Below are 16061 nucleotides of genomic sequence, written 5' to 3'. Positions count from 1 at the left end.
CAGTCTTGCAAACGGAAATAGCAGTATATTGCAGGTTCCAAAGCTGGGCCTGTAAGGTAAAGAGGGCCTTTACAAGTGTTTCAAATTTTCTGTCTGCAAAACCTTTAAATTGGTTGTAAACCTCTGACATGAACTATATGCACAAAGCGCAATTCTCTATAGTGTGTATTTGTCTCAATCCAGAACACTAAGTGTCAATTCTCTCTGCTGCCTCATTCATCTGCTTGAGTCACTTCTGACCAGTTTTCCTGACACTAAGAGATAAAACGGTGACGGGGAGGGAGCTCCAGCGCACACCCTGACCCGTGCCAGGGGTGTCCAATAGACCAGTTCACGCATCGCCCCCTGCTGTAAACCAGTGCACCTGCAGCCTGGGCCCCTATTAGATGGCCCTTAATGACCTTTATGTACCTTTGGCTTATCCCACTAAGCCACCCAGTGGACAGTTATTAAAAAATATATATATATTTGATCGGACTTCTCCAGCCCATACCTTTCTGTTATGTCCATTGTGCTGTACCCCTGCATGGGCGAATGTTTGTTAAATGGTATAATTATTACAATAAAAATTGTACCAGAAAATTCAACTAGTGTATCAAGTATTTGTGATAAGAACCATAAAAATACAACAGCTCACAAAATTTTAACGTTGTGCAAGTCTGTGCTTGACACCTGTGCACAATAGCAAAACAAAGTTTTGAAAAACAGTGATTAGTCTTTTGTGTCTTCTTAGTCCCAAAAAAAAGTGCCACACAGTGCTCAAAAAAAACCCAACAATATACACAAAGTGCTTCAGTTCTCACACACCAGTGGAATAAATCACTCACCAGCGGAAATGACCATCCAGAATCAAAAGGAGCGCCTAATATCAATCTTCTCAGATACTCTCGTCAGTGGAGGGAGATTCAGATCATGGAAAATGTGCTTGGCGCTTCTGAGTTCTGGTCAGTGATGGCTGTATGAAACCAGTTAGTTTTCAAATCTGACATAGTTGTAGAAAAATTTGTGTTGTCAGATAGGCCGCTTGTGTGCCTGAGATATTGCTAGAATCGGATACAGAGATGGTGTTAAAATCGGGTCTTGCTCTGATGCAAGGGAAAAGTCATCACTGAACAGTTTGAGTGTTTTTGCACACCTTTGGCAGAGTGAATGTTTGCCTGAATTTTTGTAGTGATTCCATTGAGCCTACTTTCCTTCATTGCTATTGGTTAGGGCATGTCCCTTTGGGGTCCACACAAAGTAGGGTGTGGGGATGGAGTAATTGTGTCTTAAGGAGTACACAGCAACCTATGTGTTGACCATCCTGTAGCAAACTCCTCGTGTCAATAGGGCATTGGGAAGTGCCCAAGTACCTTTTAAAGGGCTCAAGGCAGAAGTGGTGATACAAGTATGCCCAGGGGGCATGTTCAGCAAAGCTTTGCCAGTGTCCAATCATCTGAAGGTACTAGCCTATAAATGTCCATTCTGTGTCCTGTACTGCACGATTAGGATAAGCACTTTCTTACCTGATCCCTGCTCCTGCAGCCACCATCTAGATAGATGTTCACCATTTTCTCCCCAACTCTTTGCCAGTTGTAGGTCCACCAACATTAAGTACAAGGCAGGGCTCAGAGCCCTGTGTTGTATGAAAGGACGCTGAGGGACAGTCCACAAACTGGAGTGCAAGGAAGCAATGGGTGCTGGGAGAACAGGGATTAGGTAAAATTGCTTCTTCTGGTACCCTAGACATAAACAAGTATTGCAGATAGGCGTTAGATTGTAAAGTCTCTTTCTTTCTACAAAAATAACAAACATGTTATATTTACCTGCCCCGTTGCAGTAGATTTGCACAAAGCAGCCCAGATCCTCCTCTTCTTGGGTCCCTCTTCAACGTCCCTGGCCCCTCCTGTCCATTGAGTGCCCCCACAGCAAGCAGCTTGCTGTGGGGGCACCCAAGCCAAGCTGCAGCTCCGTGTCTCCATTCAGACACAGAGCTGTGGTTCCGCCCCACCCCCTCTCTCCTGACTGGCTAACTGACTTTGATCGACAGAAACGGAAGCTACACAGCACGGAGAAGTGTCCTAAGGCCTCATGCGCATAGGATGTTCAAAAAACGCCAGCACTGCTGCCAGGAAAAATCAGCGTTAAAAACGAAAACGAGCTGTTAGCCTTTTTTTGAATATCTTTTATAGGCTTTTTTCAGTGGTTTTTGGCGTTAGCATTTTTTCTCAGTAAAAGCTCTCCCTATAATGTAAAAACGCCAAACGCTTGTTACAGCGTTTAGCCACGTTTTTCGTTTTTACAGCTCAACAGCCTTTTCTCCTGGATGCACAGGCTGTAATTTTTTTTTTCTTTCTACTGTTTCTAAACGCTTATGCCTCCAAATGCCTTTGAAAGTTTATGTGTGCATGAACACATAAGCTAACATGAAGGGGCGTTTAGAAGCAGTTTAAAAAAAAAACGTCAGATGCCCCTAACAGCAGCTGTAAAAATGTACTGTGTGCATGAGCCCTAATAATGAAAGATTTCTATTTATAAACCTAGAAAGTACAGGATACTCTTCTAAATACTGTGACTGGTTTCAAAAAGGATAATGGGTATTCGCTAATTTGGCCTTCAGCCAATTAGCTTGGGTTTCATTCTGCTCTTTCTTGTCAGCAGGCTCTCAGTGTTCTTTTGAAAGCAGCTGGTTGGTTCAACATGCTGCTTCTCGCAATACAGGATTGGAGGAGGCTAATATAAAATAAATTTAAGGAGTCCTGGAGTTCACCTTTAAAGCAGGATTAAAGCCCAAAGTATACATTTATTATATACCAATTCTTAGATGTGATGACTGTTCTAGTTTCCTTTTTCAGGCTTTCTTCTATTCTCATTTAGGGATCCAGCCAGTCTGTTTTTTTAACAGAGAAGCTGTCTTACAGTTACAGGGATGAGACAGACCATTTAACCCTGGCAGAGGTGCCTAAAATGATCAGTATTTAAAACATTTATGCCAAAAGGAAAAAAAAATGCTTTGTTATAACTGATTATGAACTATTAGTTGGAGTCTGGCTTCAATCTGTTACTGTATTTAAACCTGTGAGTGCATCTAACACCCCTCTCCCCCCAGACTGAAAATGCTGCTGTCCAAATTTGCCCCCTGTGCTCCTTCATCCAGAGTGGTGTCTGTATAATACAGGAAATGTGTTACTTGCCAGATCACTTTGGGAAGACAGAGCGGAAAGCCAAAAAAAAAAATTCATGCAGCCAGCTCATTTAATGATTGGTAAGCTGCAATATATTACATTTTTGGTTTTGGGTTTAATACCGCTTTATCTGATCAAAACATAATTCAATATTACATACATGAAGTACAATTTGAACAGCATAGATACAAAAAAAAAGGAATCAACTTTAAATACAGAATTAGAATTTTATTTTCTTTTACATTGTATTAACAATATGGACATGTATGTCAGCAATATAAAATCACAACTGTTAATTATCTGCAACCATACTTTAAATGCACGCTGATCATTATTTATTAGCTACCAGCATTTGAGCTAAATGAAACCAGGCGATTTGTCCTCTGGAAAAACATTCCTTCATTAGCATCCTGTTGTATGCTTTGGTGGGGGGAGTCAAGAGATTACCTACTTAAGTATTTTTTCAATAAAGGATCAAAGGACCGCATAGCTACTGATATTAAATACTTGCAACTCTAAAAATGCTGAATGTAATGAGACGAGGAGTTGTACAGCAGCATATACATGATGATATAATAGCCAGTTGTAAAATTATACAACATTGTACTAAATGAGAGCTTTGACCCTTTACAAAGTTTCTACCACTAGTGAGTGGGAGTTCTCCACACATGGCTGTGATAGGCTGAGCTCAGCCTATCACTGTTGTAACCAGCCTAAATTTTTCCTCTGGGGGCAGCAGAACAAAACACCCCATTAAGACAAATGAAGACTACATTTAAGTTGGTGACAACAGTACCAAAAAGCCAAACTTGTCCTGTCAGTGTTTTATCGTGGATGAGATACATGTCTCTTATGAGGCACCATACTTTGTTAACAACCTGGTAGATTAATAAAACTCTTCCACCCAAAATAGAAGAAGAAACTCTGCAGGGTGGGTTTCCTGTTTAATGGGAACACACAACCATGGGCTGTACACAACTGTCAATGACATGAACATCATTTGAAAGCATTACACAGAAATGAGTTATTCAGGAAAAATAAGCAACATCTATAAACACCACAAACACCTTTACATCACATTTTTCTTAAACACTGCTCAGAGAATGATGAAATAATTATATAAAACAGTTGTTCAAATGCCAAATTAGGATTCAAAAATGGATGCCTGGTTATTTATGTAAATACATTTCATACATTAATGTAAAGCACCTAAATCGGTTTAAAATAGGTGATGCTGCAGTACAGATCTTTTAAGCTGAAGCAGATTTTTCTTTTTTTTTGATAAAGCACCAAATGAGAGTAAATTATTACAATTATACAATTTCTTATTCAATTTCCTTTAAATTTACCTTCAACTATGTAGTGCAAGGGCCTGTCTGATTACATACACATTGAAAGAGTTTAGGTTTGAGCTCATATTATATGGTTTTGGTAAATCTAAAGGAAAGTTGTATGACAAAATTGTATAATGTATGACCAACCTTAGGCGCGATGGTGTGTATCCCATTACCTGCAGGCCGCTGCTTCTGGTAACAGTCTTCCCAGCATTGCCTCCCTTATAGCCGTCTGATACTGTCCTAAGTGGCTGTCTTTTGGTGCACTGTCCACACTCAGCAGCTGTTGCTACTGAGAAAAGTTGTCTCTCTCACCTGTCCCTTTCTGCCATCCAAAGAGCTTTTATTAGTTACTCTAACACAATGCATTGCGTCTTGTGAAAGGGTGGTGGAGATCATCATTTGACTGCTCCTCCTTCATTCACAAAATGCAATGCACTGTGGATATCCAGTAATATGAGCAATATGAATGGTGGGGAAGGGGACAGGCAAGCAGTGCAACTTTTATCAGTAACAGCGGCTGGTGTTTAACCTTATAGCACCAGAAGATAGGGCAATATCTGACAGCTATTAAGCAGGAAACAAAAATTCAAGTTTTTTTTTTTTTTTACCAGATGCAGCCACCTGCAGGTAATGGGGCACAAACAAAAACATGAGTTTATTAAATACAGAATATTAAATTGTCCAATGTTTAGAAACATTTTCTTTATTATAGTTTTTAATCTCCAAAATAATGTTTTAAAGTACGGTATTTTAATAGTAAAAATGCAGCCCTTGGAACTAATTGGAGCTTCTTATTCTACTCAATTGAGTTCTCTGAATTCAGCTTTAAAGTGAATCTATTTTGACAAATATAGGTTCTGCCATTACAGTCTTTTTCTAAAGTCACTTTAAAAAAAAATGGTCATGGTGTTTTTTGTGTCCAATACTTTGTCTATTACCTGGAGAAAGCATGCAGGTCAGGACTTCTCCTCACTGGCTGCACATGGATTTCTGGATCAGTATATAGTGAAACCATTCGATGAACCTGTCAGCAAGGTTACCAACAACTTTAAAAAGAGAAATGGCGTTTATGGCAGTTCTCATTTCAAATAATAATGCACCATTCAACATAAAACATTTTACATTTATGTGTCTTATAGACTGCAAAATAAGTACCGTATTAATCGGCGTATAACAAGCACCCCAAGTTTAGGAGGGAATTTTAAGGAAAAAAACTTACATTTAAATGCCCATCAATGCAGCCTTATCAGTGTCCATCTGCAGCCTTGCACAGCATCCATCTGCATGCTTGTCCAGTGTCATTTGCAGGCTTGCCAGTGTCATTTGCAGCCTTATCAGTGTCCATCTGCAGCCTTGCCCGTGACATTTGCAGCCTTGCCCGTGACATTTGCAGCCTTGCCCAGGCTGCATTTAAACTGCAGTGACTTGTCAGTGTCACTGCAGTTTGAAAATGACGCCGCCGAGATACACAGAGCCGGTCCAACCCTATGTTGGACATAAGACAGGTCCAATGGCGGGACTAGGTGTGACTGTGAGCGGAGCCGAGCGCCGCCCATATACATACATAGCCGCGTGTACTCGGCTAGGTTCGGCAAGCTCCGCTCACAGTCATGCCCAGTCCCTGTGTTATGTCCATCATAGGGCGGGACTGGGCATGACTGTGAGTGGAACTAGCCGAGTACACTTGGCTATGTATGTATATCGGCGGCCGGCGCTCGCTCTGCTCACAATCAGCGGGGGATCGCCGTATAACACGCACCCATGATTTTCCCCTGATTTTAAGACATTACATATGAATCACCAAGTCATGGCCAACCATCCTACTTGAGTTTCATACATTTTGGGCCTAAAACTTCAAGGGTGGTGTTCAGCCAAGCAAAAAAAAAACGTAAACTTTGAACCAGTTTTTTTCTATACGATTGTCACACTAATAACATGGCACAAGATTTATTCAGATAGCCAAATCAATGTAAAATTGTGTAGCAAGTACTTATACCAGTCCATAGGAGCAGAAGTCATTTGGGGATTATGGGGCCATTTTATAAAATCTAATAAAAAGAGGAATTTTGACATACCTGTATATTTCATATCTCAGAGTACAGTGCAGGACACAATCTATTCATAGACCACAGGTTATATGCCACTACCTTTAGGTGATTGGACACTGGCAAATCCTTTGATGGGTGTGCCTCCTGGTGACCCAATATATCCTCACTTAATCAGGCACCATTTGACAGCAAGCAACAGAGTGATCACAGAGAAGAGAGGGGAAGGACCTGTGACCTATACAGAATTTACAGTTACATCTAACATCCTTAGGTTTATCTTAGAGTACAGGTCACAGGAATTTATTCATAGACCATGGAACTTCCCCTAAGCTATAATCGAGGGGTGGGCAACGACACAGCTAAACAGCCACAACAGGTCCACATGGAGAAAACAAGGCAGCCAACAGGCCTCAAATCAAAAACATAATAGCAGAAACACCTCGCTACATCAATAGTGGAGATTGAACAGCCACTGATCAACCAACAATTCGGGAGAAATGAGAAACTAGAATTTAGTCAGTGGCATCACTCATAGAAGGAGTGCAGAACTCTATGTGCTGTAAAGGACCCAGAACCCAATTTTAATAGGGCACTGGCTATAGAGGGAAGGAGGAACAAGCCAACTGTTGGATGTCAGATAGAAGCGATCTGGCGGCTCTGCAGCCATTGTATAGCTTCGACACACCCCTTCCCCGCCATGTTTCCCGGGTTCTGCTTGCTCATCCATGCACGCGGGACCAGCATAGTGGGTGCTGTCGGGTAGAGGGGAGGGAAACCAGCGAAGCTCCATTTGTTGCTCTCCCCTTCCTGTTACTGATCCAGTAGTGATGTGTAAAAACATCACTTCTGGATCCATGTGTCATTTTCCCCAGCCATACTGCAATTTCCAATTTTCATTGGAGGACAGGTGAGAAATGTCAATTGCACTACATGTTACATATCACTGGGCACGCCAGAGTGAGAGCAATAATTCTAGACCCATTATCTACAGTTAACTCTAAACCGATGGCCCCTACAGGCTTTTAAAGTGTCACCTATGAAAAATAAATGGTACCTTTTTCCCTGTTTCACGGGCACACGCAATTTTACAGCTTAACATGTTGGGTATATATTTACTCAGAGCAACCTCTTATTTTTTACCAAAAATTGGGTAATACATTGTGTTTATGTACCCTAAAATTCACTTTAGTGTATTTACTGAAATGTTGTGTTTCATAAACTGTTGCACTAATATCACATGACAAAAAAAAAAAAAAAAAATGTAAGGCTGCTTTCACTGAGGCGCTTTGCAGGCGCTAAAGTGCTAAAAATAGCGCCTGCAAAGCTCCCTGAAAGAGCCACTAAATGCACTCCAATGTGAAAGCCCCTAGGGCTTTCACACTGGAGCAGTGCGCTTGTAGGGCGGTCAAAAAAGTCCTGCAAGCCACATCTTTGGATCGCTGTAGGAGCGGTGTATTTACCGCTCCTAAAGCGCCTCTTCCCATTGAAAACAATAGGGCAGCGCAGCATACCTGTCGGCAAAGCACAGCTGCAGCGGTGCTTTGCGGGCGGTTTTAACCCTAAAACGATGGTAAAGCGGCGCTATATTTAGCACCGCTGTACCACCAGCGCCCGCACGCCTCAGTGTGAAAGCAGCCTTACTACAAATATATTATTCTCCAAGATGTCTGCTTTCAGAAAATATATGTTTGGGGGTTTTACATAATCTTCAGGCCTAAAATGATTTTTTTAAACGTGTGCAAAAAAATGAAAAAACAGCTCTGGCAACAAAAGGGTTAAGGAATCATGTTCTTTTCCAAGTGAGTAGAGAAGGAGAAGTAGAGAGGTTAGGAGAGGACAATAATTAATTGTACATCTCCTTGAAAAGGTAAAGAGAAGATTTTTTAGCATCTCTTTTCTAAGCTGGGGTATGTGAACGTAGTCCACCCCATCTCATCCACAGGAGGGGTGACCTATTGTCCTGAGGAAGGCTTTTAAGTAGATCAGGTGGGCTTAGAGAAGAAAGGCTTGCCGTGACTGGAAGGACTGCAGTAGATAATGATTGTATCTGGGAAGTCGTACTTTAGATAATGAGGTCTGAAACCTCTCCCATGTGTTCACTGAAGGCCTTGTCAAAGAGAAGCTTACCCTTGAAGGGCATATTGAAATTGCATCTATCTTGCATCAGATCAGTTGCCCAATCTTTAGGCCATAGGATTCAGCGCATGTGCAGAGAAAGTAAAAACTGACTAACCAGGTTCTCCATGACCTCCACACAAATATTAGGGCTGAAGAAAAAAAGTAGCAACTCTGAGTAAAGATTTGGGTTGTTGAAGTTTCATCATGAATTTCTGAGCTCCAGTTAGCCATAGTTAGGGCACTTTCTTAGGTGACAGTGGGCGGACCTACTAGTGCAAAGATGTTTTTTAAAAGCATCCCTAAGTGCCTATCCACAATCTCTAAAGGAGGGGTACCCTTAATAGGGATGGTAATGCCAGCATTAAGTGCAAGAATGGCCAGGTCTACCATGGGGATGGACCACTTTTGGCTAAACTCTATATGCAGTGCACTTGTATAGGAGCTGGAGTCATGGGCTTCGAGCGTTGGTGTTAGACCTTGCTCCACAGCGAGGGAAACTTTTAACTTGAGAGAAACTTGAAGTTTCCTCTGGGCCTGCAGCAGACTCACCACTGTCTGTCCCATGTGCATGTAATCCTCTATTGCCAAGTGAGGGTATTCCCCTGAAGGGTACTAACGCAGTGAATGTGGATTAAAAGGGTTCAGAGTGTCCAGTGGCTTCCTTTTGGAGTTGGTCAGCAGATAGTGTCGCAAACAATCAGCTTGCATTGGTAACAGAAAATGGCAGCCAGAATTCCACAGCTAAGTCTTATAAGCATGGTTTCAGTAGCTGGAAATACATTTTCAGTGAGAGGTTAAAAAGAACCGCCAAATTTGTGTATGGAAAAAACACCAGTGCACTTGTGCCATATGAACTGCTTGTATTCATAGCACTCTGATATGTGTTGTTGTAGAATAAGGCAGTAGTTTATACTATAGAGCCATCAAGACATATTAGCATGGAACTGGTAAAACAAAAAAACACAAAAAAAAACACAAAGAAAAGGGTACATGGCCTTTGTCCACATCACTGGTCGTAGCTTTGCCTGTCGCGGTGGACATACCCACAGAGCGGTCTTTAGGGTCTGGGTGCCAAAGGGATGGAGCAAGGTCCTGAACCTGTAGAGTACCCTGTGGTTAACAATACTGATTGCACAATGTACCAAAGTGAGCGCTGAAGGTATGATCTGGTGTCCTAAGCAAACATTACAGGACAGCCCTGCTACTGTGGCGTCCAGTTCCCAAGGTGTGCTTGAGGGTCACCAATCCGGAAACTGATGAGTCATGAAGACAGTAACCAATGTCAGTTGAAGGAGGTAGTTAAATCTAGGGAAACGATAGTAGGGGAAACATCTCCAAAAGTAGACAAAGAACACTAGCAAAAACCTAAAGCCTCACTGAGTGGGTGGTGTTATAAGGGGAGACCAGGGGGGCAGACCAAGCAAAGCTTTTGCTAGTGCCAAATCACCTGAAGGTAGCAATATATAACCTGCGGTCTATGAATCACTTCTGGTGTCATGTACTGTATGATAAGAATTATAAATGTTCAAATTGCTTGGCATCCCACATAATTGCTTTTCTGCAATGTACTGGAGTACATTCTTGAGGATTTTTTTTTTTTTTAAGCATCCAGATTTCCTGGGAGGCAGTCATGAGCCATGATGATGCAAGTCATGTAGAGATGGGCTCTAGGGAATGTGTATCCAGTAACATTTTGAGGGACAGAAGGCTCGATCATGAAGGCCTACATTCATTCAACCGGCAGAGGATGAAGCCTGATTGGTCACCACTGCCAAGTACTCCAACTGTTATGGTTAGCTTTCTTTGCTCAGTTTTTAAAAATGCCTCATGAACTCTACAGTTTAGATTACTAAAACAGGCAGTGCATTTTGGTCCTTGCATGCAGATTTACCTGAAGCGCTGTGTAGGGTTAAAAAATTGCCAAAGTCAGCTGACAAAAATGTAAATGTCCTTTCTCGAGGCAAATCATATCTGTTAGCCTGAATTTAACTTTGTATTGCCCAACTTCAGGTTATGCTACATATTTTTCAAGAACACTTTTTTAGACTACTTGCTTGCTTATGTTCTGACATTTAAGTTTTCCACGGTCTGCTCTCTGGCTCTCAACAGGTCTATATGTTTAATCACGTTTCATTTTTCTCAAGTGACCAAAAAATGATTAGTTTGCTGCAACACTAGCATTAATGAGAATTCCATCTTGTACTGGCAGAAGTCAGATGTCTCCTAGAATTTGAGATGTGAAAGTAGCACCTGGCTTAATATGCAGTCTTTGGAAGCTGCTATTCAGCTAATAGAACATACAGTGAGGACGGAAAGTATTCAGACCCCTTTGAATTTTTCACTCTTTGTTATATTGCAGCCATTTGCTAAAATCATTTGTTTATTTTTTTTTCCTCATTAATGTACACACAGCACCCCAGATTGACAGAAAAACACAGAATTGTTGACATTTTTGCATATTTATTAAGAGAAAAACTGAAATATCACATGGTCCTAAGTATTCAGACCCTTTGCTCAGTATTTAGTAGAAGCACCCTTTTGATCGAATACAGCCATGAGTCTTTTTGGGAAAGATGCAACAAGTTTTTCACACCTGGATTTGGGGATCCTCTCCAGTTCTGTCAGGTTAGATGATAAACGTTGGTGGACAGCCATTTTAAGGTCTCTCCAGGGATGCTCAATTGGGTTTAAGTCAGGGCTCTGGCTGGGCCATTCAAGAACAGTCACGGAGTTGCTGTGAAGCCACTCCTCCTTTATTTTAGCTGTGTGCTTAGGGTCATTGTCTTGTTGGAAGGTAAACCTTCGGCCCAGTCTGAGGTCCTGAGCACTCTGGAGAAGGTTTTCATCCAGGATATCCCTGTACTTGGCCACATTCATCTTTCACTCGATTGCAACCAGTCGTCCTGTCCCTGCAGCTGAAAAACACCCCCACAGCATGATGCTGCCACCACCATGCTTCACTGTTGGGACTGTATTGGACAGGTGATGAGCAGTGCCTGGTTTTCTCCACACATACCGCTTAAAATTAAGGCCAAAAAGTTCTATCTTGGTCTCATCAGACCAGAGAATCTTATTTCTTACCATCTTGGAGTCCTTCAGGTGTTTTTTTTTTTTTTTTTAGTAAACTCCATGCAGGCTTTCATGTGTCTTGCACTGAGGAGAGGCTTCCGTCAGGCCACTCTGCCATAAAGCCCCGACTGGTGGAGGGCTGCAGTGATGGCTGACTTTCTACAACTTTCTCCCATACCTCAACTGCATCTCTGGAGCTCAGCCACAGTGATCTTTGGGTTCTTCTTTACCTCTCTCACCAAGGCTCTTCTCCCCCGATACCTCAGTTTGGCCGGACGGCCAGCTCTAGGAAGGGTTCTGGTCGTCCCAAACATCTTCCATTTAAGGATTATGGAGGCCACTGTGCTCTTAGGAACCTTAAGTGCAGCAGAAATTTTTTTGTAACCTTGGCCAGATCTGTGCCTTGCCACAATTCTGGCTCTGAGCTCTTCAGGCAGTTCCTTTGACCTCATGATTCTCATTTGCTCTGACATGCACTGTGAGCTGTAAGGTCTTATATAGACAGGTGTGTGGCTTTCCTAATCAAGTCCAATCAGTATAATCAATCACAACTAGACTCAAATGAAGGTGTAGAACCATCTCAAGGATGATCAGAAGAAATGGACAGAATCTGAGTTAAATATATGAGTGTTACAGCAAAGGGTCTGAATACTTAGGACCATGTGATATCTCAGTTTTTCTTTTTTAATAAATCTGCAAAAATGTTAACAATTCTGTCTTTTTCTGTCAATATGGGGTGCTGTGTGTACATTAATGAGGAAAAAAAATTTACTTAAATGATTTTAGCAAATGGCTGCAATATAACAGAGTGAAAAATTTAAGGGGGTCTGAATACTTTCCGTCCCCACTGTATAGCATAGAACAGTACAGAAACACTACATAACAGGCAAATACATTAATGGCTTTATTTCTTTTGTCAGTTATCAACCTAAGCATTATATTTTTTGACCTACATATGGATAAGTAAATGTCATTAACAGTTCTACATAAACCAAGGTATAAAGAATATTTAGGCTTTCATTGCATGAAGTGCGATAAAATGTAATGCCTGGGAAGTTCACAATTTCAGCTGGTAAAGAGTAACACAGATCTTATAGTAGCTATAAAAAAATAATTTTTAATGAAAATTGACATGTAGTAGGTTTTCCAAGGTGGAAATAAACAGCAACACGAGACAGGCTCATCACAGAATCCAACAATGAACTGAAGCATAACAGATCATCAATTTTAAAACACTTCAACAGAAGCTTCTGGTCTTTGGCAGTATCGCTTTAGCGTTCATTTGCTTTACAGCAGTGATAGTCAAGTGGCATTAACATGGTAACTGCTTATGGAGCCAATAACCACAAAATGAAGCTGCAAGGCAGAGCCAACTAATTAAGGATTTGTTCATATGGTCACTGGGGAAAAAAGAAAAAAACCCAAAAAACATCCAGAGCCCATGTTACTTGGCAGGCAGGTATTCCAACCCTTCAAAAAATGTTCTCCCTTTCAGAAGCCATTGAAGCCAATGTCTGGTATGCCTTAGTGTTCTATATCAGCCTTTTTCAACTAGGGTGCCTAAACACCCTGGTATGCATTCTGAGTTCTTCAGGGGTGCCTTGGCAAAATGCCTAAACATTGCCCAAAAATTGTATACAATTCAGCGGGTGGATCAAGCCTGCTTTTTTGTTACATAGTGATAGGTTTTCATTGTGCAACATTACAACCTTGGGCGCTGTGCAGATCAACCGCCAGCATCCTAACCATATGCTTTTAATGAAGGACATCGGGCACCTGCACAGCATCTTTGTTTGACCCTCCCCACCCGTCTGTCAGCACTGGGCCCACCATTACCTGCATGGGAAAGAGAAAATGAGGAAGAATAAATGCAGATATACTAGTCAGTACCAATGTGCAAAAGAGTATTTGCTTTGAAAGAATAAATCACCTCCAATGTTGGGCATCTTAAGATGTGTATGGTTGCTGCTGCAATATGTAAAACTAATAGTTTAGTTTTTTACATTTTAGAATGGGGTGCTTCGAAATTGTGCATAATTTTAAAGGCTGCCTCGACTGGAAAAAGGTTGAGAAACACGGTTCTATATAAATGTTCTGACTGGCACAACGCAAATGGCTATCCTAAGCATGTTCAGATTGGCACGCTTTGTCAGGCTGGCAGATAAAGGGCACTTTGTTCAGCAAGTGGACAAGAAAAAGCCATCTGAATAGGCCCTTATAGTAGCCAGGTAAAATCGAACTCTTTGTATGAAGCTAGACAGCCAGAAAACGTTTGTCCTACTAAGCACATTCCTAAATACGAGTAACATTAAAGCTTAAAGTGGAGTTCCACCAAAAAGTGGAACTTCCACTTTAAGCACTCCTTGCCCTCTGACATTCCACATTTGGTATGTAATTTTCTTTTTTTTTTTTTTTGAGGGGGGGGGGGGGGGAGTGGGTATCAAGTTTTGACAGGTACCCAGCTCCCACTGCATAGGCGACGCCTCCTCTCCCCCTTCTTCCCTACAATCTTCTGGGATACGTTACAGGTCCCAGAGGATTGCCTGGCCACTGAGATGGTGCAGTGCGCACCTAGCTGTGAAGCCGCAAGCTGTCGCACTTGCAATGTCGGCGCTGCAGAAGGCACTGCAGAAGGGAGAGGAGCGAGGCTTCGGGTGGTATACTTTGCTGGACCATGGGACAGGGGAGTGGCTGTTTATTAAAAGTTAGCAGCTGCACTTTTTGTAGCTGCTGACTTTTAATAAACTTAAAAACAAGTGAAACTCTGCTTTAAAGAGGGGGTCCGCCCTCTCCTGTTAAAATGAAAAGCCAGCAGCTGCTGTCTTTTAATAATAGGATACTTAGCTGTCCTGGAGTCCAACAATATCGGCACCGCAGCTGATGTTTCCATCAGTTGGATGCTGCTGCCGCTATTGCGGGTAAGGGAGCCCGGCAGTGTAGCATTACGGCTTCACGCCGGGTCCCTACTGCGTATGCTTGAGGCACCGCTGCGCTCTCCTACTGGCCCGGTGGCGGGAGAAGGAGGAGGGAGCCGAGCTGTGATGTAATTCACCACGGCCTGGGCTCCCAGAAGTGGGGACAGGATACCTGTCAAAAGGTATCCCCCCCCCCCCGCGCGAAAAGTGCCAAATGTGGCACCGGAGGGCGGAACGAGACAAATGAGCGGAAGTTCTACTTTTGGGTGGAACTCCACTTCAACAACAATGAAGTCGTGTTATTGTGATAATTTAGGATGGCTAGTGAATAAATGGTAGCCATCGCTGAACAATGACTGCTATTTTCCCATCAGTTTGACAAATTAACGAAAATTAGGCTTTTTAACTAGTGGTTTCTAAATAGGAACAGATGACAACTGCCAAATGAAACAGGCAGGGTCACAAGATAACAGAAAAGTTGTGCCCATAGTTAAAAAAAAAAAAAAAAAATGTAAAAATCCATTCCAATGTATATTTAGACTGTTTTTGTGGATGTTTTTCCCACCAGTTTCAATCAAATCAAAAAAGGAAGCTATTAGAATTGGAAAAAATTTCATAATTTTTGGACCGTATGATATAATCTAATATTCTTGCAAACTGACCTTGGAGAAGAAAAAAATGCAGAATGTACGAAATCCACAGTCATTTTTATCAATTAAAAAAAAAAAAAACTAATATGCACAGCACCTTCAATTTAGAAAACTTCCAATGACAAAAGATTCAGATGAAATAAAAAAATGGTTACATGAAATTGATGTATGTGTGTGCATCATTAGACTGATATGCTACTTGGCTCAAAGAACGTATTTTATTATTTTAGGCCTTGTGCCAGGTAAAACCTAAGGAAAAAATAACAAATGCACTTATTTTTTTTATAGGAAAATGGCATTTAGAATTTTTTCCCACAGCAGCCTGCAAAGCTTTACACTCGCAATCAGTGTGGATCGCAGTGCAATGTCAGGTTCCTGTACTCTTCCTTCAGCTTTCTGCTTGGTACCTCTTTACAGGCTTTTGGTTAGAAAGCTAGGAAGTGTCAATTGACTACGAGTGCGCTGATTACCACACTCGTACTCCATTGAAACTACAAGAATGTCTGCCACGGTGGCAGATGGGACGCGTAGTTTACTTATTCAAAGTTGACATGGCTGTGCAGGCAAAGTCTCGCATAGCAGCGCCGATTTTAAATGTAACACTGGGAGAAGAACCCCCGCCAACAGTCACAGGGAGGAAGCTGCCCATGCTGACATCTATTCTGATTAAGCTGTGGAAGAAAAATTAGTATACTTATTTTCAGGCTGCTCCGGTCCCGTTATATGATCTCCCCTGTGTCAGCCAGCGCCAGCTGCAGGG

General features: G+C 41.9%; 2 protein-coding genes across 2 annotated transcripts in view; one reads left to right on the top strand and one right to left on the bottom strand.

Annotated features, from left to right (window-relative positions):
- Positions 1-16061, top strand: part of GSDME (gasdermin E) — a 502502-nt gene that overhangs the window by 376363 nt on the left and 110078 nt on the right. The gene's annotated exons all lie outside the window — the stretch shown is intronic.
- The window catches only part of PALS2 (protein associated with LIN7 2, MAGUK p55 family member), a 387134-nt gene continuing 374486 nt past the window's right edge, over positions 3414-16061 (bottom strand). Inside the window, exon 13 of the mRNA XM_073630115.1 lies at positions 3414-5525. Within this exon, the coding sequence (XP_073486216.1) occupies positions 5436-5525 (90 nt within the window). The 3' untranslated portion in view covers positions 3414-5435. The remainder of the gene's footprint in view (positions 5526-16061) is intronic.

Source organism: Aquarana catesbeiana, linkage group LG05 (genome assembly GCF_042186555.1).
Source record: "Aquarana catesbeiana isolate 2022-GZ linkage group LG05, ASM4218655v1, whole genome shotgun sequence".
Taxonomy (NCBI): domain Eukaryota; kingdom Metazoa; phylum Chordata; class Amphibia; order Anura; family Ranidae; genus Aquarana; species Aquarana catesbeiana.
The sequence above is the reverse complement of the archived record's forward strand: the minus strand, read 5'-3'. Positions and strand labels throughout refer to the sequence as shown.